The 25,986-nt window shown below is 67.0% G+C and overlaps 1 protein-coding gene across 1 annotated transcript; it reads left to right on the plus strand.

Annotated features, from left to right (window-relative positions):
* The first annotated feature begins 4,748 nt into the window (after positions 1-4,748).
* On the plus strand, positions 4,749-25,416 carry LOC104560242 (glycine receptor subunit alpha-4). Its single transcript, XM_062006686.1, has 8 exons — positions 4,749-4,863; positions 15,815-15,882; positions 16,682-16,905; positions 17,033-17,115; positions 17,730-17,870; positions 17,952-18,166; positions 19,290-19,439; positions 25,129-25,416. The coding sequence occupies exons 1-8, from the start codon at positions 4,785-4,787 to the stop codon at positions 25,414-25,416; spliced, it is 1,248 nt and encodes a 415-aa protein (XP_061862670.1). The 5' UTR covers positions 4,749-4,784.
* Positions 25,417-25,986: the final 570 nt, after the last annotated feature.

A 25,986-nucleotide genomic window follows, 5' to 3' on the forward strand; every position in this document is an offset into this window, starting at 1 on the left:
GACCATGTCAGGTCCACTTAGCTCGGACAGGCAGTGAAAGAGGAGCTGTCGCACAGCGTGCGTTTGCTCCGTGCCCCAGGGCTCACAGATCCTGCCCTGCGCCTGCCAGCAGCGCAGCCCGCTAAACATTAATGGCAACGGTAATAGGAGGAGACTTCTCCCAGCTCCTGGTGCTGGGGAGAGCTGATGAACGGGGACGAAGACTCCTGCCCGCTGCCTCCAGCCCCCGTCCCCTCCCCGGCGCTGGGCGAGGTGCCCCAGGCTCGGCCTCGCACAGTCAGCCCTGGCTCCCGCTGCCTCCCTTGCAGCAGCCTCAGCGGGCAGCTCTCACAGCCCTGTGCTGCCCTTGTGCTGAGGGGGAGCCAGCGCAGACCCCAGCCCCTCACTCGCCCTGGGGAGAGCGGCCACGGGAGGTATCGCACGTTCCTCCTCCTCCACCCACATCCTCCTCTGCAAACCCCCGCGGCGATGGCTTCGTACAGCGGCTCCTAACCACTACTACACTGTAATTAACACAAATAAATGAGACGAGCCAGCCACGGTAGGCTGAACGGAAACCTCAACAACGTATCCGCCGGGAAGGGTTTATTCTGCACTCTTCTCTTTGAACGTTATTCGCAAATGAGTCACAGATCGCCTAAGAGCAGAGGTGGCTGCGGCTCGGCCGGGTGCCCCAGGGCACAGGGCAGAGGCAGTCGAGCAGAGTGCAGCCGTGCCTGTGCCGCCCTCCTTAACGAGCCGCTTCCCCTCGCTCTGCTCAGGTTTCCCTCTTCCCTGCAGCCGCTGCAGCTCCCGCATCCCGCTGACACGCCTGTCCATCCTGCCTGCTCCGAGCAGCTTACCCGTCCCTCCCGAGGGACAGGGCTGCCCGGCCACTGAGCCTCTGGGAAAGACGAGCCCAGGGGCGCCAGCAGCAGGACTGACCCCCCCAACCCGCGGTCTGTGCCCCGGCCCGAGCTGCTCCCCTGGCAGCCCCCGCCGGGCCGGGCAGCGGGAGGGGGCAGGAGCCCGGCGCTCCCTGGCCGCCTCCTCCCGCTCCGACGGACGGCACCTCCGGGGCTTCCCTCGGCCCCCGCAGCCCCCCGCACGCCCCTCGGCCCCGGAGCATCTCTCAGCCCCGCACATCCTCCCGTCCCGGCGCGGCCATCGGGCCCTGCCGCATCCCTCAGCCCCGGCGCAGCCCTCGGTCCCGGCTCCCCGGCGCGACCCCCAACCCGCCGCAGCCCCGGAGCCTCGCAGTGCCCGCGGGGAGCTGCCTCCCACCCCGGCTCCGAGGCACGGCCCTGGAGCCCCCCGAGGCGAACGTGGGCTGCGGGACAGCCCCGTCGGGGCGGCAGAGGACCCCGAGGCGGCGGCGAGGAGGCGGGGGGCTCCCCGCGGCCGTGCCCGCCTCCTCCCCGCCGCGGCGGCCGAGGCTCCGCCCGGCTCCCGGGGCCCGCAGCCGGCCGGCGCCCACCCCGCGGCGGCTCCCGCTCGCCCGGACTATGAGGAGCGGCGCCGGGCGGGGGGAGGCGGCGGCAGCGGCGGCGGCAGCGGCCCCGGTGCGGCGGGAGCGGGAGCGGGGGCGCCGCCGCCGGCCGGGTCATGCCCGTGCGCCCGGGGCGGCGGGGCTGCGGGCTGCGGCGGGATGGGCGCGCTCCGGGCCGGCGCCCTCGCCTTCATCCTCCTCCTCCTCCTCCTCGGCTGCCTCCTGCCCCGGCGCGGCCCGCTCAGGTGAGCGCACGGCGCGGGTGACGGCGCTGCGCGGGTCGCGGGGCTGCGGGGGCCGCGGCTTCCCGCACCTCTCCCCCGGCACCCCCTCCTCTGGCAACCCGACCCCCATCTCCCGGGAGCCGCGTTTCCCCGCCGGGACCCCGGCGTCATCCCCTCCGCCAGACGGATCCCTCTCTCCGGACCCGGGCATCTCCTCCCAGGCACGGAGCAGCCTCGGGATCCGCACCCGCTCTCTCCGGGGGCTGCTTCCCCCAGCCGGAACCCTCCCAGTCCCGATCCAGACCTCTGTGCAAGGCTGCTGGAGCCCAAATCTGACCTCACTCCCCTCCCAGTTCCCGGGACCCTGACCCAGCACCCGTGGAACCCACCAGACTTTTCCCTTCCAGCCCCAGCCTCACACAGCTGGGCTCTGCCTGTGCCCCGCAGCCCCTGCCCCGGTGCTGGGACCCAGCTGAGGACCCTTGCCCGGGTGGGAGAAGGAGTGAGCTGAGACAGATGGTGGCACAGGCAGCTCCTCCTCCGGGGCTGCAAAGCCTCTGCCGTGCTCTAAACCTCTTTGGGCTCAGGCTGGTTTTTTGTTGGCGTGGGCAGGGAGAGGATGCTCAGGACAGTCCCTGACCCAGCCCTGGGCTGCCCAGGCCAGTGGCTGCCCCAGGTCCCATGGGTGCAGAAACAACTCTTGGCCCACTTGGGCACAAAATCTGAGTCCCTTATTCCCTTTCTAGCTGCCTTGGGTGCTATCTGGGACAAGGTGGGATGCAGGGAATAGGGGCTGCAGTGCCCCTGGGCTGAGCCAGCTCCCTGCCCCCACTCACCACAGGGCCAGTAGGGCTGGGGCAGAGCAGGGTGGGAGGGACACACCACAGCAATTGGAGGGGGGGTATCAAAGTGCCATTGCAAAGCTGCTCGTCTCAGGGTGGCATTTTTAGGCAGACACGAGCATTTCCATCCCCTCGCTCCATGGACGTGGTGAGCTCCAGGGCACGGCAGTGGCAGAGCCCCCAGGGCAGGCAGTGCCTCAGGTGGGGAGCTGCTGCCAAACCTTGTGCAGAGCGCAGGGAGCTGCACCCAGAGGCTGTGCCAGAGCTGGAGGTGCTGCTGGAGGTGGCTGCCCCTGGGGTGTTTCTGCACCCCCTGCAGTGCCCAGGGTCTCAGCATGGCTGGGGCTGCAGATCCACCACCTCTGAGCCTCTTCAAGGAGCTGGGCTGCTTCAGTAGCGAGGGAGCCTTCCTCTCACATGCTCTAGAGACCCCTCATCCTCCTCTCCATCTGAGGAGTTCAGGGTTCAGATGCCAGGCAGAGGGCTGATTTAACTCCTCATTACCCTGTCCTCTGAGAGCCCTCCCACAGGCACAGGTCTCCAGGGCAGCTTCTGGAGGGGGAGTCCCTCCCAGCCTTTTGTTCTTGGCCAGGACTAGCCTCAGCTACTCTCTGCTGCCTGTCTCCAAAGAAGGGCAAATCTGTCTGGCTGGGTTATTTTAGGGTGGCAGCTGTGACCATTTCTAGCTGTCAAGGCTATCACATAAGCCCCTCCAGGATGAATCCCACTCCTCTGAGATAGGAACAAGCTGTGTTGGTAGAAACAAGGAGGTAGGAACAAGGACCCCAGAGGGGTCCCAGCTCTCAGCATCATCCTCAGCTTGTGATAACAGGCTTGTAGCTCCAAGCAGGAGTGAGACCCACCTGGGCATGGACCTGCCAGAGTTGTGAGGCAGTGAGCAGCGTGCTCAAAGCTCCCTTTGTGTCCAGAGGTCTCTGACTAATTCCTCTCCATCACAGCCACATGGCTGGCAATGTGGTGAGGGAGCGTCTCTCACATTGTTCCTTGCAATGATGGTTATAGGCTGAGGAAGGAGAGGCACTGGCAGGCTGAGATGCCTCCACAAAAATATCTCCTCCAAGGTCAGTTGAAAAAAGTCTCCATCATCACTGGGAGCTCTGCATGAGAGAGCTCCTGTCAGCTCCACGCATGGCCGCTGTGGAAGTGAACGTTGCTCCCCTCCTGCCATGTCATCTTGGCCCCTGGCAAGCTGTCACAACCCCTGGGCACCTCCTCACTCATGCCAGGCCAGCCCGTGGCTCAGGGCAGGCTGATATGTCTCCAACCCCCCCAAGCCATGAGTCTGTGCCAGGCAGGGTATGGATGCTTGCTCAGCAACTCAAGCTGGGGCTGGTGATTGAACCTGGGAGGGATCCTGCCCACCTTCCCCTTCCAGTGCCAACCCAGAGCCTGCTGCCATCCATGAGGCTGTCACCCCTTCCCCACCAAAGGCCTGGAGCCAGGAGGCAGCCAGCCCAGAACACAGTGCCAGGGGATGTGGTGGGCAGAGGGTTTGCTGGCAGGGGCACAGCAAAAGGACAGGTAGGTGACACTCAGGCTGTGGTGGGCAGGGGCTTTGCTGGCAGGGGCACAGCAAAAGGACAGGTAGGTGACACAGGCTGTGGTGGGCAGGGGCTTTGCTGGCAGGGGCACAGCAAAAGGACAGGTAGGTGACACAGGCTGTGGTGGGCAGGGGCTTTGCTGGCAGGGGCACAGCAAAAGGACAGGTAGGTGACACTCTGGCTGTGGTGGGCAGGGGCTTTGCTGGCAGGGGCACAGCAAAAGGACAGGTAGGTGACACTCAGGCTGTAGTGGGCAGGGGCTTTGCTGGCAGGGGCACAGGCAAAAGGACAGGTAGGTGACACTCAGGCTGTGATGGGCAGGGGCTTTGCTGGCAGGGGCACAGGCAAAAGGACAGGTAGGTGACACTCAGGCTGTGATGGGCAGGGGCTTTGCTGGCAGGGGCACAGCAAAAGGACAGGTAGGTGACACAGGCTGTGGCAGGTGAGGTGTGAGGCTGCCGGCATCCCAGCAGAAGGAGGAGGAAGGGTCCCAGGGTGTGTGTGCTGACCTGGCACTGGGGCTGGTACAGGCACAGCCGCTTTCCCTGGCAGCTGGCAGCCCCCACAGAGTGCCCAGACGTGCCTGCAAGGCCCCTGCTGCTGGCAGGCAGTGACCTGCTCTCTGCCCCGCAGGCTGGTCTCAGGGCGGGAGGAGATTAAAGCTGCTTCCCGGAGCTCGGCCCAGCCCATGTCACCCTCTGACTTCCTGGACAAGCTCATGGGACGGACGTCAGGGTACGATGCCCGGATCCGACCCAACTTCAAAGGTAAGGGAAGGACACGAGGCTCCCGGACCCGGCAGCACCCCACACCTCTGGCTGCCCCAAACCACAGATCGGGCGCGTTAGGGGCAGGACGCTGAGCCGTGTCCCTCGGTCCCAACACCCTCTGCAGAGCCCCCGGCTGCTCCCGCGCCTGCAGCCACACGCGGGGTGTGCGGCTTCCCCTCCGCGGGGCGCGGCGCGGGGACGCTCGTGTGCGCTGGTCCGAGCCGCGCGGCCGGCGGCCGCTGCCCCGCAATCTGCCGCTGCCCCGCAACCTGCCGCTGCCCCTACCCAGCCCCGCAACCTGCCGCTGCCCCGCAACCTGCCCCTGCCCCGCAACCTGCCCCTGCCCCGCAACCTGCCGCTGCCCCGCAACCTGCCCCTGCCCCGCAACCTGCCGCTGCCCCTGCCCAGCCTGCAACCTGCCGCTGCCCCTGCCCAGCCTGCAACCTGCCCCTGCCCCGCAACCTGCCGCTGCCCCTGCCCAGCCTGCAACCTGCCGCTGCCCCGCAACCTGCCGCTGCCCCGCAACCTGCCGCTGCCCCTGCCCAGCCCTGCAACCTGCCGCTGCCCCGCAACCTGCCCCTGCCCCGCAACCTGCCCCTGCCCCGCAACGTGCCCCTGCCCCGCAACCTGCGGCTGCCCCTGCCCCGCAACCTGCCCCTGCCCCGCAACGTGCCCCTACCCCGCAACCTGCCGCTGCCCCTGCCCAGCCCTGCAACCTGCCGCTGCCCCGCAACCTGCCCCTGCCCCGCAACCTGCCCCTGCCCCTGCCCAGCCCTGCAACCTGCCGCTGCCCTGCAACCTGCCGCTGCCCCGCAACCTGCCCCTGCCCCGCAACCTGCCGCTGCCCCTGCCCAGCCCTGCAACCTGCCGCTGTCCCACAATCTGCCCCTGCCCCGCAACCGCTGCCCCGCAATTGCTGCTGCCCCGCAACCTGCCGCTGCCCCGCAACTGCTGCTGCCCCACAACCTGCCGCTGCCCCGCAACCGCTGCCCCGCAACCGCTGCTGCCCCGCAACCTGCCGCTGCCCCGCAACTGCTGCTGCCCTGCAACCTGCCGCTGCCCCGCAACCGCTACCCCGCAACTGCTGCTGCCCCGCAACCGCTGCCCCGCAACTGCTGCTGCCCCGCAACCTGCTGCTGCCCCGCAACCCGCTGCTGCCCCGCAACCTGCCCCTGCCCCGCAACCTGCCGCTGCCCCGCAACTGCTGCTGCCCCGCAACCGCTGCCTTGCAACCGCTGCTGCTGCGCAACCTGTCGCTGCCCCGAAACTGCTGCTGCCCTGCAACCGCTGCTACCCCGCAACTGCTGCCCCGCAACCGCTGCCCCGCAACTGCTGCTGCCCCTGCCCAGCCCCGCAACCTGCCGCTGCCCCACAACCTGCCGCTGCCCCTGCCCAGCCCCGCAAGCTGCCACTGCCCCACAACCTGGTGCTGCCCCTGCCCAGCCCTGCAACTGCCCCGCAACCTGCCGCTGCCCCTGCCCAGCCCTGCAACCTGCTGCTGCCCCGCGGGCGACGGGCGCTGTCCTGCAACCTCCCGCTGCCCCGCAACCTGCCGCTGCCTTGCAACTACTGCTGCTCCGCAACCGCTGCCCCGCAACCGCTGCCCCACAACCACTGCCCCTCAACCGTAGCCCCGCAACCGCTGCCCCCAACTGCTGCTGCCCCGCAACCTGCCCCTGCCGCTGCCCCGCAACCTGCCGCTGCCCCGCAATCTGCCCCTGCCCCGCAACCTGCCGCTGCCCCTGCCCAGCCCTGCAACCTGCCGCTGCCCCGCAACCGCTGCCCCGCAAGCTGCCGCTGCCCCCCAAATTGCTGCTGCCCCGCAAAGTGCCGCTGCCCCACAACCTGCCGCTGCCCCTGCCCAGCCTCGCAAGCTGCCACTGTCCCACAACCTGGTGCTGCCCCTGCCCAGCCCTGCAACCTGCCGCTGCCCCGCAAACTGTCGCTGCCCCGCAAACTGTCGCTGCCCCGCAAACTGTCGCCTCCCTGCAACCTGCCACTGCCCTGAAACCTGTTGCTGCCCCGCAACCGCTGCTGCCCCGTAACCGCTGCCCCGCAACCTGACGCTGCCCCGCGGGCAGTGGGCGCTGTCCTGCAACCTCCCGCTGCCCCGCAACCTGCCGCTGCCCCGCAACCTGCTGCTGTCCCGCAAACTGCTACTACGGCTGCCCTGCAACCTCCAACTGCCCCGCAACCGCTGCCCCACAACCTGCCGCTGCCCCGCAACCGCTGCTGCCCCACAACCGCTGCCCGGCAACTGCTGCTGCCCCGCAACCGCTGCCCCGCAACCGCTGCCCCGCAACCGCTGCCCCGCAACTGCTGCTGCCCCACAACCTGCCACTGCCCCGCAACTGCTGCCCCGCAACCGCTGCCCCGCAACCGCTGCCCCGCAACTGCTGCTGCCTCTGCCCAGCTCCGCAACCTGTCGCTGCCCCACAACCTGCCGCTGCCCCTGCCCAGCCTCGCAAGCTGCCACTGCCCCGCAACCTGGTGCTGCCCCTGCCCAGCCCTGCAACCTGCCGCTGCCCCACAAACTGTCGCTGCCCCGCAAACTGTCGCCTCCCTGCAACCTCCAACTGCCCTGCAACCGCTGCCCCGCAACCTGCCGCTGCCCCGCAACTGCTGCTGCCCCACAACCGCTGCCCGGCAACTGCTGCTGCCCCGCAACCGCTGCTGCCCCGCAACCGCTGCTGCCCCACAACCGCTGCCCGGCAACTGCTGCTGCCCCGCAACCGCTGCTGCCCCGCAACCGCTGCCCCGCAACCGCTGCCCCGCAACCGCTGCCCCGCAACTGCTGCTGCCTCTGCCCAGCTCCGCAACCTGTCGCTGCCCCACAACCTGCCGCTGCCCCTGCCCAGCCTCGCAAGCTGCCACTGCCCCGCAACCTGGTGCTGCCCCTGCCCAGCCCTGCAACCTGCCGCTGCCCCACAAACTGTCGCTGCCCCGCAAACTGTCGCCTCCCTGCAACCTCCAACTGCCCTGCAACCGCTGCCCCGCAACCTGCCGCTGCCCCGCAACTGCTGCTGCCCCACAACCGCTGCCCGGCAACTGCTGCTGCCCCGCAACCGCTGCTGCCCCGCAACCGCTGCTGCCCCACAACCGCTGCCCGGCAACTGCTGCTGCCCCGCAACCGCTGCTGCCCCGCAACCGCTGCCCTGCAACCGCTGCCCCGCAACTGCTGCCCCGCAACCACTGCCCCGCAACCGCTGCTGCCCCGCAACCGCTGCCCTGCAACCGCTGCCCCGCAACTGCTGCCCCGCAACCGCTGCTGCCCCGCAACTGCTGCTGCCCCGCAACCACTGCCCCGCAACCGCTGCTGCCCCACAACCGCTGCCCGGCAACTGCTGCTGCCCCGCAACCACTGCCCCGCAACCGCTGCTGCCCCGCAACCACTGCCCCGCAACTGCTGCTGCCCCGCAACCACTGCCCGGCAACTGCTGCTGCCCCACAACCTGCCACTGCCCCGCAACTGCTGCCCCGCAACCGCTGCCCCGCAACCGCTGCCCCGCAACTGCTGCTGCCTCTGCCCAGCTCCGCAATCTGCCGCTGCCCCGCAACCTGCCGCTGCCCCTGCCCAGCCTCGCAAGCTGCCACTGCCCCGCAACCTGGTGCTGCCCCTGCCCAGCCCTGCAACCTGCCGCTGCCCCGCAAACTGTCGCCGCCCCGCAAACTGTCGCTGCCCCGCAAACTGTCGCCTCCCTGCAACCTGCCACTGCCCTGAAACCTGTTGCTGCCCCGCAACCTGCCGCTGCCGCTGCCCCGCGGGCGGTGGGCGCTGTCCTGCAACCTCCCGCTGCCCCGCAACCTGCTGCTGTCCCGCAAACTGCTGCTACGGCTGCCCTGCAACCACCAACTGCCCTGCAACCGCTGCCCCACAACCTGCCGCTGCCCCGCAACTGCTGCTGCCCCACAACCGCTGCCCGGAAACTGCTGCTGCCCCGCAACCGCTGCCCCGCAACCGCTGCTGCCCCGCAACCACTGCCCCACAACCGCTGCCCGGCAACTGCTGCTGCCCCGCAACCGCTGCCCTGCAACCTGCCGCTGCCCCGCAACCGCTGCCCCGCAACTGCTGCCCCGCAACCGCTGCTGCCCCGCAACCGCTGCCCCGCAACCGCTGCTGCCCCGCAACCGCTGCCCTGCAACCGCTGCCCCGCAACTGCTGCCCCGCAACCGCTGCTGCCCCGCAACCACTGCCCCGCAACCGCTGCCCCGCAACCGCTGCTGCCCCGCAACCGCTGCCCTGCAACCGCTGCCCCGCAACCGCTGCCCCGCAACCGCTGCTGCCCCGCAACCGCTGCCCTGCAACCGCTGCCCCGCAACTGCTGCCCCGCAACCACTGCTGCCCCGCAACCACTGCCCCGCAACCGCTGCCCCGCAACCTGCTGCTGCCCCGCAATCGCTGCCCCGCAATCACTGCAGCCCCGCAACCGCTGCTGCCCAGCAATCGCTGCCCCGCAACTGCTGCTGCCCCGCAACCGCTGCTGCCCCGCAACCCATGCTGCCCCGCAACCACTGCTGCCCCGCAACTGCTGCTGCCCCGCAACCACTGCCCCACAACCTGCTGCTGCCCCTGCCCAGCTCCGAACCTGCCGCTACCCCGCAACCTGCCCCTGCCCCGCAACCTGCCGCTGCCCCGCAACCTGCCGCTGCCCTGCAATCTGCCGCTGCCACCAAAACTGCCGCTGCCCCGCAAAGTGCCACTGCCCCGCAACCTGCCGCTGCCCCTGCCCAGCCCGGCAACCTGCCGCTGCCCCGCAAACTGTCGCTGCCCCTGCCCAGCCCCTCAAGCTGCCAATGCCCCGCAACCTGCAGCTGCCCCCAAAACTGCTGCTGCCCTGCAAAGTGCCGCTGCCCCGTAAAGTGCCACTGGCCCGGAACCTGCCGCTGCCCCTGTCCAGCCCCGCAACCTGCCGCTGCCCCACAACCTGCCGCTGCCCCTGCCCAGCCCTGCAACCGCTGCCCCGCAACCGCCGCTGCCCCACAACCGCTGCCCCACAACTGCTGCTGCCCCGCAACCGCTGCCCCTGAACCTGCCGCTGCCCCTGAACCTGCCGCTGCCGCGAAACCACTGCCCCGCAACCGCTGCTGCCCCGCAATCGCTGCCCCGCAACTTCTGTTGCTGCCCCGCAACCGCTGCCCGGCAACCGCTGCCCCGCAACCGCTGCCCCGCAACCGCTGCCCCGCAACTGCTGCTGCCCCGCAACCGCTGCCCCGCAACCGCTGCTGCCCCTGCCCAGCTCCGCAACCTGCCGCTGCCCCGCAACCTGCCGCTGCCCCGCAACCTGCCGCTGCCCTGCAACCTGCCGCTGCCCCTGCCCAGCCCTGCAACCTGCCGCTGCCCCGCAACCTACTGCTGTCCCGCAAACTGCTGCTACAGCTGCCCTGCAACCTCCAACTGCCCTGCAACCGCTGCCCCACAACCTGCCGCTGCCCCACAACCGCTGCCCGGCAACTGCTGCTGCCCCGCAACCTGCCGCTGCCCCGCAACCGCTGCCCCGCAACCGCTGCCCCGCAACCGCTGCTGCCCCGCAACCACTGCCCCGCAACCGCTGCCCCGCAACCGCTCCTGCCCCTGCCCAGCTCCGCAACCTGCTGCTGCCCCGCAACCTGCCGCTGCCCCTGCCCAGCCTCGCAAGCTGCTACTGCCCCGCAGCCTGGTGCTGCCCCTGCCCAACCTGCAACCTGCCGCTGCCCCGCAAACTGTCGCCTCCCTGCAACCTGCCACTGCCCTGAAACCTGCCGCTGCCCGGAAACTGCTGCTGCCCTGTAACCGCTGCCCCGCAACCGCTGCCCCGCAACCGCTGCCCCACAAGCTGCCGCTGCCCCACCCGGCCCTGCAACCTGCCGCTGCCCCCAAAACTGCCGCTGCCCCGCAAAGTGCCACTGCCCCGCAAAGTGCCACTGCCCCGCAAAGTGCCACTGCCCCTGCCCAGCCCCGCAAGCTGCCGTTGCCCCGCAAACTGTCACTGCCCTGCAAACTGTCGCTGCCCCGCAAACTGTCGCCTCCCTGCAACCTGCCACTGCCCTGAAACCTGTTGCTGCCCCGCAACCGCTGCTGCCCCGTAACCGCTGCCCCGCAACCTGCCGCTGCCCCGCAACTGCTGCTGCCCCGCAACCACTGCCCGGCAACTGCTGCTGCCCCGCAACCACTGCCCCGCAACCGCTGCTGCCCCGCAACTGCTGCCCCGCAACCGCTGCCCCGCAACCGCTGCTGCCCCGCAATCGCTGCTGCCCCGCAACCGCTGCTGGCCCGCAACTGCTGCTGCCCCGCAACCACTGCCCCGCAACCACTGCCCCGCAACCGCTGCCCCGCAACCGCTGCTGCCCCGCAACCTGCCGCTGCCCCGCAACTGCTGCTGCCCCGCAACCTGCCGCTGCCCCGCAACCACTGCCCCGCAACCGCTGCCCCGCAACCGCTGCTGCCCCGCAACCTGTCACTGCCCCTGCCCAGCTCCGCAACCTGCCGCTGCCCCGCAACTGCTGCTGCCCCGCAACCTGCCGCTGCCCCGCAACCGCTGCCCCGCAACTGCTGCCCCGCAACCGCTGCTGCCCCGCAACCGCTGCTGCCCAGCAACCTGCTGCTGCCCCTGCCCAGCTCCACAACCTGCCGCTGCCCCACAACCTGCCGCTGCCCCGCAACCTGCTGCTGCCCCTACCCAGCTCCGCAACCTGCCGCTGTCCCGCAACCTGCCCCTGCCCCGCAACCTGCCGCTGCCCCGCAACGTGCCCCTGCCCCTGCCCAGCACTGCAACCTGCTGCTGTCCTGCAATCTGCCGCTGCCCCCAAAACTGCTGCTGCCCCGCAAAGTGCCACTGCCCCGCAACCTGCCGCTGCCCCTGCCCAGCCCTGCAAGCTGCCACTGCCCCGCAACCTGCCACTGCCCCACAACCGCTGCTGCCCTGCAACAGCTGCCCGGCAACTGCTGCTGCCCCGCAACCGCTGCCCCGCAACAGCTGCCCCGCAACCTGCCGCTGCCCCGCAACTGCTGCTGCCCCGCAACCGCTGCCCTGCAACCGCTGCCCCGCAACCGCCGCTGCCCCGCAACCGCTGCCCCGCAACCGCCGCTGCCCCGCAACCGCTGCCCCGCAACCACTCCTGCCCCGCAACCTGCCGCTGCCCCGCAACTGCTACTGCCCCGCAACCGCTGCCCCGCAACCTGCCGCTGCCCCGAAACCACTCCTGCCCCGCAATTTGCCGCTGCCCCGCAACCACTCCTGCCCCGCAACCTGCCGCTGCCCCGCAACTGCTGCTGCCCCGCAACCGCTGCCCCGCAATCGCTGCCCCGCAACTGCTGCCCCGCAACTGCTGCTGCCCCGCAACCACTGCCCCGCAACCGCTGCCCCGCAACCGCTGTCCCGCAACTGCTGCTGCCCCGCAACCACTGTCCCGCAACCGCTGCTGCCCCTGCCCAGCCCCGCAACCTGCCGCTGTCCCGCAACCTGCCGCTGCCCCGCAACTGCTGCCCCGCAACCGCTGCTGCCCCGCAACCTGCCGCTGCCCCGCAACTGCTGCTGCCCCGCAACTGCTGCTGCCCCGCAACCTGCCGCTGCCCCGCAACCTGTTGCTGCCCCGCAACCCGCTGCTGCCCCGCAACCTGCCCCTGCCCCGAAACCTGCCCCTGCCCCGCAACTGCTGCTGCCCCGCAATCGCTGCCTTGCAACCGCTGCTGCTGCGCAACCTGCCGCTGCCCCGCAACTGCTGCTGCCCCGCAACTGCTGCTGCCCCGCAACCGCTTCCCCGCAACCGCTGCCCCGCAACCTGCCGCTGCCCCGCAACCACTGCCCCGCAATTGCTGCTGCCCCGCAACCGCTGCCCCGCAACCTGCCCCTGCCCCGCAACCTGCCGCTGCCCCGCAACCGCTGCTGCCCCGCAACCTGCCGCTGCCCCGCAACCGCTGCTGCCCCGCAACCGCTGCCCCGCAACCGCTGCTGCCCCGCAACCGCTGCCCCGCAACCTGCCGCTGCCCCTGCCCAGCTCTGCAACCTGCCCCTGCCCCGCAACCTGCCGCTGCCCCTGCCCCTGCCCCGCAACCTGCCGCTGCCCCTGCCCAGCCCTGCAACCTGCCCCTGCCCCGCAACCTGCCGCTGCCCCTGCCCAGCCCTGCAACCTGCCGCTGCCCCGCAACCTGCCGCTGCCCCTGCCCAGCCCTGCAACCTGCCGCTGCCCCGCAACCTACCCCTGCCCCGCAACCTGCCGCTGCCCCTGCCCAGCTCCGCAACCTGCCGCTGCCCCGCAACTGCTGCCCCGCAACTGCTGCTGTCCCGCAACTGCTGCTGCCCCGCAACCTGCCCCTGCCCCTGCCCAGCTCGGCAACCTGCCCCTGCCCCGCAACCTGCCGCTGCCCCGCAACCTGGTGCTGCCCCTGCCCAGCCCTGCAACCTGCCACTGCCCCGCAAACTGCCGCTGCCCCGCAACCTGGTGCTGCCCCTGCCCAGCCCTGCAACCTGCCGCTGCCCCGCAACCTGCCGCTGCCCCTGCCCAGTCCTGCAACCTGCCGCTGCCCCGCAACCTGGTGTTGCCCCTGCCCAGCCTGCAACCTGCCGCTGCCCCGCAAACTGTCGCTGCCCCGCAACCTGCCGCTGCCGCTGCCCCGCGGGCGGTGGGCGCTGTCCTGCAACCTCCCGCTGCCCCGCAACCTGCTGCTGTCCCGCAAACTGCTGCTACGGCTGCCCTGCAACCACCAACTGCCCTGCAACCGCTGCCCCACAACCTGCCGCTGCCCCGCAACCGCTGCTGCCCCGCAACCGCTGCCCGGCAACTGCTGCTGCCCCGCAACCGCTGCCCCACAACCTGCCGCTGCCCCGCAACCGCTGCCCCGCAACCGCTGCCCCGAAACCGCTGCTGCTCCGCAACCTGCCGCTGCCCCGCAACTGCTGCTGCCCCGCAACCTCCCGCTGCCCCGCAACCGCTGCTGCCCCGCAATCGCTGCCCCGCAACCGCTGCTCCTGTCCCACAACCACTGCCCCGCAACTGCTGCCCCGCAACTGCTGCTGCCCCGCAACCGCTGCCCCGCAACCGCTGCTCCTGCCCCGCAACCACTGCCCCGCAACTGCTGCCCCGCAACTGCTGCTGCCCCGCAATCGCTGCCCCGCAACCGCTGCTCCTGCCCCGCAACCACTGCCCCGCAACTGCTGCCCCGCAACTGCTGCTGCCCCGCAACCGCTGCCCCGCAACCACTGCCCCGCAACCGCTGCTGCCCCGCAACCACCACCCCGCAACCGCTGCTGCCCAGCAACTGCTGCTGCCCCGCAACCGCTGCCCCGCAACCGCTGCTGCCCCGCAACCACTGCCCCGCAACCGCTGCTGCCCCGCAACCGCTGCCCCGCAACCTGCCGCTGCCCCGCAACCGCTGATGCCCCGCAACCGCTGCCCCGCAACCTGCCGCTGCTGCTGCCCCGTGGGCGGTGGGCGCTGTCCTGCAACCTCCCGCTGCCCCGCAACCTGCTGCTGTCCCGCAAACTGCTGCTACGGCTGCCCTGCAACCACCAACTGCCCTGCAACCGCTGCCCCACAACCTGCCGCTGCCCCGCAACCGCTGCTGCCCCGCAACCGCTGCCCGGCAACTGCTGCTGCCCCGCAACCGCTGCCCCACAACCTGCCGCTGCCCCGCAACCGCTGCCCCGCAACCGCTGCCCCGAAACCGCTGCTGCTCCGCAACCTGCCGCTGCCCCGCAACTGCTGCTGCCCCGCAACCTCCCGCTGCCCCGCAACCGCTGCTGCCCCGCAACCGCTGCCCCGCAACCGCTGCTGCCCCGCAATCGCTGCCCCGCAACCGCTGCTCCTGTCCCACAACCACTGCCCCGCAACTGCTGCCCCGCAACTGCTGCTGCCCCGCAACCGCTGCCCCGCAACCGCTGCTCCTGCCCCGCAACCACTGCCCCGCAACTGCTGCCCCGCAACTGCTGCTGCCCCGCAATCGCTGCCCCGCAACCGCTGCTCCTGCCCCGCAACCACTGCCCCGCAACTGCTGCCCCGCAACTGCTGCTGCCCCGCAACCGCTGCCCCGCAACCACTGCCCCGCAACCGCTGCTGCCCCGCAACCACCGCCCCGCAACCGCTGCTGCCCAGCAACTGCTGCTGCCCCGCAACCGCTGCCCCGCAACCGCTGCTGCCCCGCAACCACTGCCCCGCAACCGCTGCTGCCCCGCAACCGCTGCCCCGCAACCTGCCGCTGCCCCGCAACCGCTGATGCCCCGCAACCGCTGCCCCGCAACCTGCCGCTGCTGCTGCCCCGTGGGCGGTGGGCGCTGTCCTGCAACCTCCCGCTGCCCCGCAACCTGCCGCTGTCCCGCAACCGCTGCTGTCCCGCAACTGCTGCTGCCCCGCAACCACTGCCCCGCAACCGCTGCTGCCCCGCAACCGCTGCCCCGCAACTGCTGCTGCCCCGCAACCACTGCCCCGCAACCGCTGCCCCGCAACCTGCCGCTGCCCCGCAACCGCTGCCCGGAAACTGCTGCTGCCCCGCAACCACTGCCCCGCAACCGCTGCCCCGCAACCTGCCGCTGCCCCGCAACTGCTGCTGCCCCGCAACCACTGCCCCGCAACCGCTGCCCCGCAACCTGCCGCTGCCCCACAACCTGTCGCTGCCCCGCAACCACTGCTGCCCCGCAACCTGCCGCTGCCCCGCAACCTGCCGCTGCCCCTGCCCAGCCCCGCAAGCTGCCACTGCCCCACAACCTGCCGCTGCCCCACAACCTGCCGCTGCCCCGCAACCGCTGCTGCCCCGCAATCGCTGCCCCGCAACTGCTGCTGCCCCGCAACCACTGCCCCGCAACTGCTGCTGCCCCGCAACCGCTGCTGCCCCGCAACCACTGCCCCGCAACCGCTGCTGCCCCGCAACCACTGCCCCGCAACTGCTGCTGCCCCGCAACCACTGCCCCGCAACCTGCCGCTGCCCCGCAACCTGCCGCTGCTGCTTCCACCGCGGTGTCACCACGCTGTTTTCCAGGTCCGCCTGTCAACGTGACGTGCAACATCTTCATCAACAGCTTCGGCTCTGTCACCGAGACCACCATGGTGAGGGTTTCACCAGCGCAACGGGCTCCTCTCGCATAGCCCCAGGGCTGCGCCGGGGAGGGTGCGGGCCATGGCGCCACTGCCCATGGCCGTGCTCGTGGGAGGGCTGTGAGCTCATCTCCAGAGCAAGCCCTGGCACTATGGTGGGGACATGTGGAGCCATAGCAAGTCACTGTGGCTTTTGTGGGGGCAGTTAACTGTGGGGACATGTGGAGCCATAGCAAGTGACTGTGGCTTTTCTGGGGGCAGTTAACCATGGGGACATGTGGAGCCATAGCAAGTGACTGTGGCTTTTGTGGGGGCCGTTAACTGTGGGGCCATGTTCCCCCTGCCTGAGCTGGGAGAGACACCCCGGAGGGTCAGAGGGAGGCAGCTGGCAGTAGCTCTGCTGCTTTGAGGCTCAGCAGGTGCTTTACAAGCTCTGTGTCTCTGCCTTTCCCAGCCTCCTCAGCTGCAGGAAAAACTCCTCTGAGGAAGCTCCAGGGCTAAAAATTCCCTATTTGTGCTGATGCAAAGTTTTCATACCATCAACCACCACATCAACCTATCCCAGGGACACAGAGCCCTGCGAGGAACACTGCAGGCAGCAGCTCCAGCTCCTCCCCCTCCTCCTCTTGGCTGCTGGGGCTTTGTCTATTTAACATCCCCTTGGCTGCCGAAAGCGAGCTGCCCCTTCCCCACGTGTGGTTAGTGTCACACAGGCAGCACCTGCAGGGCTTGGAGAGCCCTGTTTCCACCTCTCTCCTCCCTCTCTGGGGAGCAGGGGGTGCTGCAGCTGACGTGGTGCCCCCTGCCCCAGGACTACCGGCTCAACGTCTTCCTGCGGCAGCAGTGGAACGACCCCCGCCTGGCCTACCGGGAGTACCCCGACGACTCCCTGGACCTCGACCCCTCCATGCTCGACTCCATCTGGAAGCCAGACCTGTTCTTTGCCAACGAGAAAGGGGCCAATTTCCACGAGGTCACCACTGACAACAAGCTGCTGCGCATCTTCAAGAACGGCAACGTGCTCTACAGCATTAGGTAGACGCCTCCTCCTCTGCTGCAGTGCCCAAGGGGGGTGAAGCTTTCCTCTTCCCTCCTGTGGGGCAGCTTTTGTTCCCTCTACTGTCCCAGCCTCCAGCAACCTCCTTTCCTCTGCCTCCTCCAGGCTAACGCTGATCCTGTCCTGCCCCATGGACCTCAAGAACTTCCCCATGGACATCCAGACATGTACCATGCAGCTGGAGAGCTGTGAGTATCCCAGGGGGTTCCAGTTGTACTTTGTCCCCACCATCCCATCCCATCCCATCCCATCCCATCCCATCCCATCCCATCCCACTCTACCCACCCCATCCCACCCCATCCCGCCCCATCCCACCCCATCCCATCCCATCCCATCCCATCCCACTCTACCCACCCCATCCCACCCCATCCCGCCCCATCCCACCCCATCCCATCCCATCCCATCCCATCCCATCCCATCCTACTGCATCCCATCCCATCCTACTGCATCCCGTCCCATCCCATCCCATCCCATCCCACTCTATCCCGTCCCATCCTATCCTATCCTATCCTATCCTATCCCATCCCATCCCACCCCATCCCATCCCATCCCATCCCATCCCACTCTATCCCGTCCTATCCTATCCTATCCTATCCCATCCCATCCCACCCCATCCCATCCCATCCCATCCCATCCCACTCTATCCCGTCCTATCCTATCCTATCCCATCCCATCCCATCCCATCTCATCCCATCCCACTCTATCCCGTCCCATCCTATCCTATCCTATCCCATCCCATCCCACGCTGGTATCTTCCTGCTTTTGTCTTCTCCTGTCTTATGGCTCCCTCCATCCCCTCCAGTTGGCTACACCATGAACGACCTCATCTTTGAGTGGCTGGAGGAGCAGGAGGCTGTGCAGGTGGCAGAGGGCTTGACCCTCCCACAGTTCATCCTCAGGGATGAGAAGGACCTGGGCTACTGCACCAAGCACTACAACACAGGTGAGCAGCCCAGAGACCCACTGACCACCCTCCCCATGGCTGGGGCTCCCTTGTGCCCATCAGGGCTGTCTTTCCCTGCAGGCAAGTTCACCTGCATCGAGGTGAAGTTCCACCTGGAGAGGCAGATGGGTTACTACCTGATCCAGATGTACATCCCCAGCCTGCTCATCGTCATCCTCTCCTGGGTCTCCTTCTGGATCAGCATGGATGCGGCACCAGCTCGAGTGGGCTTGGGCATCACCACCGTGCTCACCATGACCACACAGAGTGCTGGATCCCGTGCCTCCCTGCCCAAGGTCAGTGCTGCCTCCATGCTGGGCTCCCTTGCTGCAGCCTGCCCAGGGCAGGGGCAAGAGCACCTTGGGAGTGGTTGGCTCTGTAGCCTTGCTGGCTGGGGCACTACATGGCAACACAGGTGAGTTCTGGCCCAAGTGTCACAGAGTCACAGACTCACAGCATGGTGGGGGCTGAAAAGGACTTTTAGAGCTCATTCAGTCCAACCCCTGCCAAAGCAGCTCCCACCTACATCAGCTCACACACGAACGTGTCCAGGGGGGTTTGAAGAGCTCCAGAGCAGGAGCCTCCACACCCTCCCTGGGCAGCCTGGGCCAGGGCTCCCTCACTCAAACACTCAAACAGTTTTCCCTTGTGTTTCAATGGAACTGTTTGTGTTGCAGCTTCATCCCATCACCCCTTGTCCTGGCACTGGATACAACAGAGAGAAAGTGCTGCCCCAAGCTCCTGACACCCACCAGTGAGAGATTTGGAGCTATGAATGAGCTGCCCCCTCAGTCTCCTCTTCTCCAGCCTGAACAGCCCCAGGGCCCGCAGCCTTTCCTCACAAGGAAGATGCTCCAGTCCCCTGAGCATCTGGGTGGCCCTGCACTGGCCTCTCTGCAGCAGTTCCCTGTCCCTCTGCAGCTGGGGAGCCCACAACTGGGCACAGGACTCCAGCTGAGGCCTCAGCACATGTGGCAGAACAGAGGGGGAGCAGAAGCTCCCTGGCCCTGCTGCCCACACTCTGCTGGATGCCCCCAGGCTGCCGTTGGCTTCTTGCCCACGAGGCCACGTTGCTGCTCATGGGCAGTTTCTTATCAGCCAGCACTCCCAGGTCTGTCTCCTGGAGCTGCTCTCCAGCAGCTCACCCCCAGCCTGGCCTGGTGCAGGGGGTTGTTCCTCCCCAGCTGCAGGACTCTGCCCCTGCCCTTGATGACCTTCAGGAGCTTCCCCTCTGCCCAACTCTCCCTCTGGCTGAGATCTCAGTGCCTGGCAGCTCACTCTCCAGCGCATCCTCCAGTGCTCCCATTTGGTGTTGTCCCAGCTCCCGCGTTCCCCTTGGCAGCAGGCTGAAGCTGGCAGGGTCAGGGGTGAGCCAGGTGTTGGGACAGATGTTTTGTGAGGCCCCTGTTGCCCTGGCAGGTCTCCTACGTGAAGGCCATTGACATCTGGATGGCCGTGTGCCTGCTCTTCGTCTTCGCCGCCCTGTTGGAGTACGCGGCCGTCAACTTCGTGTCGCGGCAGCACAAGGAGCTCACGCGCCTGCGCCGGCACAGGCGGCGCCAGAGGATGGTGAGTCCCTTCCTGCCACCTCTGCCACCTCCTCTGCCCGTCCTCAGCTGCCCAGATGATGTGGGCAGCCTCAGGGCCGGGCGCTGGGCTGGTGCCGCTGCCCAGGGGCTGCAGGCGGCGCCTCAGGGGCCAACGGCCATTGTGTCCTTGTGCCTGCTGCAGAGGCCCCGTCCTCCTCCTGGCTGGGACGTGCTCAGGTTCTGCTTCCTCTAACACAGCAGAGAAACAGCCAGAGTGGGGGGAAATGGCCTTTCCCCTCTCCTGCAGCCCCAAAGCAGGGTCCCTGCTGTGCCACGGCCATGCTGGGAGCTCACTGCTGCATGAGGAGCTCACTGCTGCATGTGGAGCTCACTGCTGCATGAGGAGCTCACTCTTGCATGAGGAGCTCACTGCTGCATCAGGGGCTCACTGCTGCATGAGGAGCTCACTGCTGCATGAGGAGCTCACTGCTGCATGTGGAGCTCATTGCTGCATGAGGAGCTCACTGCTGCATCAGGGGCTCACTGCTGCATGAGGAGCTCACTGTTGCATCAGGGGCTCACTGCTGCATGTGGAGCTCACTGCTGCATGAGGAGCTCACTGCTGCATCAGGGGCTCACTGCTGCATGAGGAGCTCACTGTTGCATCAGGGGCTCACTGCTGCATGTGGAGCTCACTGCTGCATGAGGAGCTCACTGTTGCATCAGGGGCTCACTGTTGCATGAGAAGCTCACTGCTGCATGTGGAGCTCTGCTGCATGAGGAGCTCACTGCTGCATGTGGAGCTCACTGCTGCATGAGGAGCTCACTCTTGCATGAGGAGCTCACTGCTGCATGTGGAGCTCACTGCTGCATGTAGAGCTCACTGCTGCATGAGGATCTCACTGCTGCACGTGGAGCTCACTGCTGCACGTGGAGCTCACTATTGCATGAGGAGCTCATTGCTGCATCAGGGGCTCACTGTTGCATGTGGAGCTCACTGCTGCATGTGGAGCTCACGGCTGCATCAGGAGCTCACTGTTGCATCAGGGGCTCACTGTTGCATGAGAAGCTCACTGCTGCATGTGGAGCTCTGCTGCATGAGGAGCTCACTGCTGCATGAGGAGCTCACTGCTGCATGTGGAGCTCACTGCTGCATGTAGAGCTCACTGCTGCATCAGGAGCTCACTGCTGCATGAGGATCTCACTGCTGCACGTGGAGCTCACTATTGCATGAGGAGCTCATTGCTGCATCAGGGGCTCACTGTTGCATGTGGAGCTCACTGCTGCATGAGGAGCTCACTGCTGCATGTGGAGCTCACTGCTGCATGTGGAGCTCACTGCTGCATGAGGAGCTCACTGCTGCATGTGGAGCTCACTGTTGCATGAGGAGCTCACTGCTGCATGTGGAGCTCACTGCTGCATGAGGAGCTCACTGTTGCATCAGGGGCTCACTGTTGCATGAGAAGCTCACTGCTGCATGTGGAGCTCACTGCTGCATGTGGAGCTCTGCTGCATGAGGAGCTCACTGCTGCATGAGGAGCTCACTGCTGCATGAGGAGCTCACTCTTGCATGAGGAGCTCACTGCTGCATGTGGAGCTCACTGCTGCATGTAGAGCTCACTGCTGCATGTGGAGCTCACTCTTGCATGAGGAGCTCACTGCTGCATGTGGAGCTCACTGCTGCATGTAGAGCTCACTGCTGCATGTGGAGCTCACTCTTGCATGTGGAGCTCACTGCTGCATGAGGAGCTCACTCTTGCATGAGGAGCTCACTGCTGCATGTGGAGCTCACTGCTGCATGTAGAGCTCACTGCTGCATGTGGAGCTCACTCTTGCATGAGGAGCTCACTGCTGCATGAGGAGCTCACTGCTGCATGAGGAGCTCACTCTTGCATGAGGAGCTCACTGCTGCATGAGGAGCTCACTCTTGCATGAGGAGCTCACTGCTGCATGTGGAGCTCACTGCTGCATGTAGAGCTCACTGCTGCATGTGGAGCTCACTCTTGCATGAGGAGCTCACTGCTGCATGAGGAGCTCACTGCTGCATGAGGAGCTCACTCTTGCATGAGGAGCTCACTGCTGCATGTGGAGCTCACTGCTGCATGTAGAGCTCACTGCTGCATGAGGATCTCACTGCTGCACGTGGAGCTCACTATTGCATGAGGAGCTCATTGCTGCATCAGGGGCTCACTGTTGCATGTGGAGCTCACTGCTGCATGTGGAGCTCACGGCTGCATCAGGAGCTCACTGCTGCGTCAGGGGCTCACTGCTACATGTGGAGCTCACTGCTGCATGTGGAGCTCACTGTTGCATCAGAGGCTCACTGCTGCATGTGGAGCTCACTGCTGCATGTGGAGCTCACTGCTGCATGTGGAGCTCACTGCTGCATGTAGAGCTCACTGCTGCATGTGGAGCTCACTCTTGCATGAGGAGCTCACTGCTGCATGAGGAGCTCACTCTTGCATGAGGAGCTCACTGCTGCATGTGGAGCTCACTGCTGCATGTAGAGCTCACTGCTGCATGAGGATCTCACTGCTGCACGTGGAGCTCACTGCTGCACGTGGAGCTCACTCTTGCATGAGGAGCTCACTGCTGCATGTGGAGCTCACTGCTGCATGTAGAGCTCACTGCTGCATGAGGATCTCACTGCTGCACGTGGAGCTCACTGCTGCACGTGGAGCTCACTATTGCATGAGGAGCTCATTGCTGCATCAGGGGCTCACTGTTGCATGTGGAGCTCACTGCTGCATGTGGAGCTCACGGCTGCATCAGGAGCTCACTGCTGCGTCAGGGGCTCACTGCTACATGTGGAGCTCACTGCTGCATGTGGAGCTCACTGTTGCATCAGAGGCTCACTGCTGCATGTGGAGCTCACTGCTGCATCAGGGGCTCACTGTTGCATCCGATGGTACCTGGTGGCAGCCAGGGCTGCAGGGCCTGTAGAGGCAGAGTCCCATGCTGTGTGTCAGCCCATCCTTGCAGGTATCAGGCCTGCATGATGCTGAGGGAAGGCATGCAGCTGCCCTGCCCTCATTGGCTTGCCCTAAGCATAGTGTGAGGCACCAGACCTCTGCTCTGTGCAGCCCAGCCCCCTCAGCACCAGCTGAGCACAAATCCTGCCGCCCAGGCACTACAGGGGGATGCTTTCCCTCCATGGTGGATCCCCTGCTGTCCCCATCCCAGCAGCCAGAGGCGCTGTCCCCGGGGCTGGGGCAGAGCCATGGGTCACCCACTGTCCTGTTTCTGTTTGCTGCACACTGCTGGATGCCAAAAGGGCCTGAGCAGAGGGACGGGCAGCCTGGAGTCCCCGGCGTGGCAGCGAGCACACCTACGCAACGCTCCTGCAGCTCTCCAGCTCCCGGGTAAAGCATCACCCCCTGGCAGCCCCCTCGGGCACACAGCAGAGCAGCACAGCCCCAGGCAGCCTCACTCCCCCTCCCCAAAACAAGGGCTCCCAAGAGGCAGCCCCAGGGGCCAGCGAGAGCCCGTGAAGGAGGACGGTGCTTTGCACTGAGCGTGTGCCCGTCGGCTGGGGCTGCTGCTCCCTGGGGTGGAAAGAGGTTGGAGAGTGGGGATGGAGCTGGTTTCCATCCCTGTTCCATGCCTCAGTTTCCTCTTCCATAAAGCAGCACCAGCACAGAGCCCTTTGTGAGGGCTGTGTGACACCAGGGCAGGATGGTGGCCTCCCCTGGGCTGCTGCCCAGGCCGTGCCCACCCCTCTGGCTCAGCCTGCCCTGCTCTCCTGGTGTGGGCACCCACAGCTGCCCACAATGGCTCTGGCACAGGCAGCTGCTCTGGGCACATGGGCACTTGGCAGCTGGAGGCTCAGGGAGCAGCAGAGGGGCAGGGCAGGCTCCTGCACTGGAGAGGAGATGCTGGAGGATGACTGTGGCTCCAGGGAGGAGGCCAGGCCTGGGATCTTCTCGCCTCCCCACCCAGCTGGGCTCCCCCAATTCTCCCCTCCACCACCACCAGCCCTTGGAGGCCAAAAGAGGCTTCCCAACTGTCCCCAGCACGCTCCCTTCCTCCCTCCCTGCCTTCCACAGCCCCTGTGCACCAGCTCCTGGCGATGGATACTCACCTGGGCAGGCTCTGTCAACCCAGGAGCCATCTGTGGGCTTCAAACAGAGCACAGGGCAGCTGCCCTGAGGTGGAGGCTTCAGAGCCACCCTGGGAAGGCTCTGGGTGCAGCCTGGAGCCTGGTCAGAGCCTGGAGCAAAGTCCCACTGCCTGCAGCTCCTGGGCTGGGGTCGCCTGACTGCACAATCCGATGGCAAATCCCTCCCAGGGACACCCTGCACACAGCCTCAGCCCCACTAAGTGCCATGGGCTGCCCCAGGACCAGCACTCCCAGTCTGCCATCTCCCTGGTCTGGGGGTGTGTGTGTGTAGGGGGAGCTGAGCAGGGGGCTGCTGTCCCCAGGGCACCTCTGCCCCCCACCTCTGCATCCCCAGGGCAGCCACCAGCACTCAGCCTGGAGCAGGGGAATAAAACTGCTACAAATGAGAACTGATCTCAGCAATTGGAGCTGCTGCTGCTCTTCCCACTGAGAAATCTTGCTCAGGCAGCAGATTGCTGAGCTCAGTGGAGAGGCTGGAGCAGGAGAGCTCTGCATGAGAGCCCCAGAGGCTGCTCTCTGCAGCTGCCAGGGCAGTGCCAGTCAGGGATGGTGGTTTGGATCCAGCAGGCAGGCTGCATGTGGGCACAGTGTGGGGTGAGGGGCTGGCCTGCAGCAACCCTGGGGAGAAAAGCCTCAGCAGAGCCAGCCAAGGCACCAACAGGGCAAAGGGAGAAGGAGCCACAGAGACAGGAGTGGCCCCAGGGGCTCGGTGGGAAGCCACATGTGCAGCCTGAGCTTGCACCTCCTGGCCTCTTCCCAAATCTTTGCCTGCACAACCCCGACCCAAGGATAAAGGAGTTGTTGGTGGGTTGGTGGGCAGGCACAGGCACTGTGGGCACTGCAGGCTGGCAGCTGAGGGGCCATGAGGTGAGCAGGGCTGTGCTGTGCCTGATGGCACTGGGCTGCAGCCTGAGCCTGAGGGCAGGGGCCTGGCTCTCATGGCACTTCTGCAGGCTTGGTCATGGACACACTGCCCTCCCTGCAGCCCCCAGCCAGCACGGGGGCAGATGGGCTGAGCAAGGGCAGAGACACCAGCAAGGAGTCCAGTTCTCTCAGCCCCCTTCCTCTGCTGCACTGGGCAGTCCCTGGCAAGCAGCTGTAGGGAGAAACAGAGCCTTGGAGGGACTGGGAGGCTCTGAAAGCCCTGATGGGAACCAGGCTCCAGCATCCCTGCCCAGCTCTGCCCCAGCAGCCAATGTCTGCACCCCTCCATGCTCTGTACCCCAGTGCTTCCTGCACTCCTGTGCCCTGCCCCCCGTGTAACCTGCATCCCCTGTACCCTCATGTGCCCCCCACTGTCCCCCTGGCTGCTGGAGAGCTGGGCTTCCCTGACCCCCAGGCTGGAGCTAGCGGGGGGAAGGTGTCAGTGCCAGGCTGCCAGGGTTGGGGTTGCCCCTGGATGCACAAGCTGGGTGAGAAGCGGTTGCTCAGCGCTCCCCCCACCCCCAGGCAGAGCAGCCCCGTGCTTTAGCCTGCATGCAAAGCGCCCAGCCTCGCAGCAGGCAGCCCCAGCACCATCCCGCCCGGCCAGGGGGGGTGAGGCAAAGCAGCCGTCTCGCCCCTCACCCCGCGGGACGATGCTCCAGCTCACAGCCTTTCCCTTGGCCAGGAGGAAGAGCTCGTCCGCGAGAGCCGCTTCTACTTGCGAGGCTACGGGCTGGGCCAGTGCCTGCAGCCGAAGGACGGGGCTGGGGAGGGTCCCGGCTGGTCCAGCCCCTCCCCGGGCCGGCTGCTGCTGCGGGATGGGGACGCTCTCCGCAGGCGTTACACCGACCGCGCCAGGCGCATCGACACCATCTCCAGAGCCGTCTTCCCTTTCACTTTCCTGCTCTTCAACATCTTCTACTGGATCGTCTACAAAGTGCTGCGCTCGGAGGACATCCACACGGTGCCCTGAGGGCTGGCAAAGCAGGATTGGCCCTTGCTCTGATCCCCCCTTCCCCCCTCAGTGTGCCTGGGCACCACCAGCTCAGAGACACCTTTCCTTCGGTCCAGCAGCACAGCCTGGGACACAGAGCCTGGACATGTGGCAGCCCCCAAGTCACTTGGGATGCCAGGGCACTGGGGACAAAGCCGAGTCCCCAGTGGCAGCTGGAGAGAGGAACCCGTCCTGCCTCCTGCATGGTGTGACCCGGGCACCCAGAGGTGCTGGGTGAGCCCTGGTACCCAGGGATGCTGGGTGAGCTCAGGGTACCCAGGGATGCTGAGCTCAGGGTACCCAGGGATGCTGGGTGAGCCCTGGTACCCAGGGATGCTGAGCTCAGGGTACCCAGGGATGCTGGGGGAGCTCAGGGTACCCAGGGATGCTGGGTGAGCTCAGGGTACCAGGGATGCTGAGCTCAGGGTACCCAGGGATGCTGGGTGAACTCAGGGTACCCAGGGATTCTGGGTGAGCTCTGCTACCCAGGGATGCTGGGTGAGCCCTGGTACCCAGGGATGCTGAGTGAGCTCAGGGTACCCAGGGATG

This window comes from Colius striatus, chromosome 13 (genome assembly GCF_028858725.1).
Source record: "Colius striatus isolate bColStr4 chromosome 13, bColStr4.1.hap1, whole genome shotgun sequence".
In the NCBI taxonomy this organism is placed as follows: domain Eukaryota; kingdom Metazoa; phylum Chordata; class Aves; order Coliiformes; family Coliidae; genus Colius; species Colius striatus.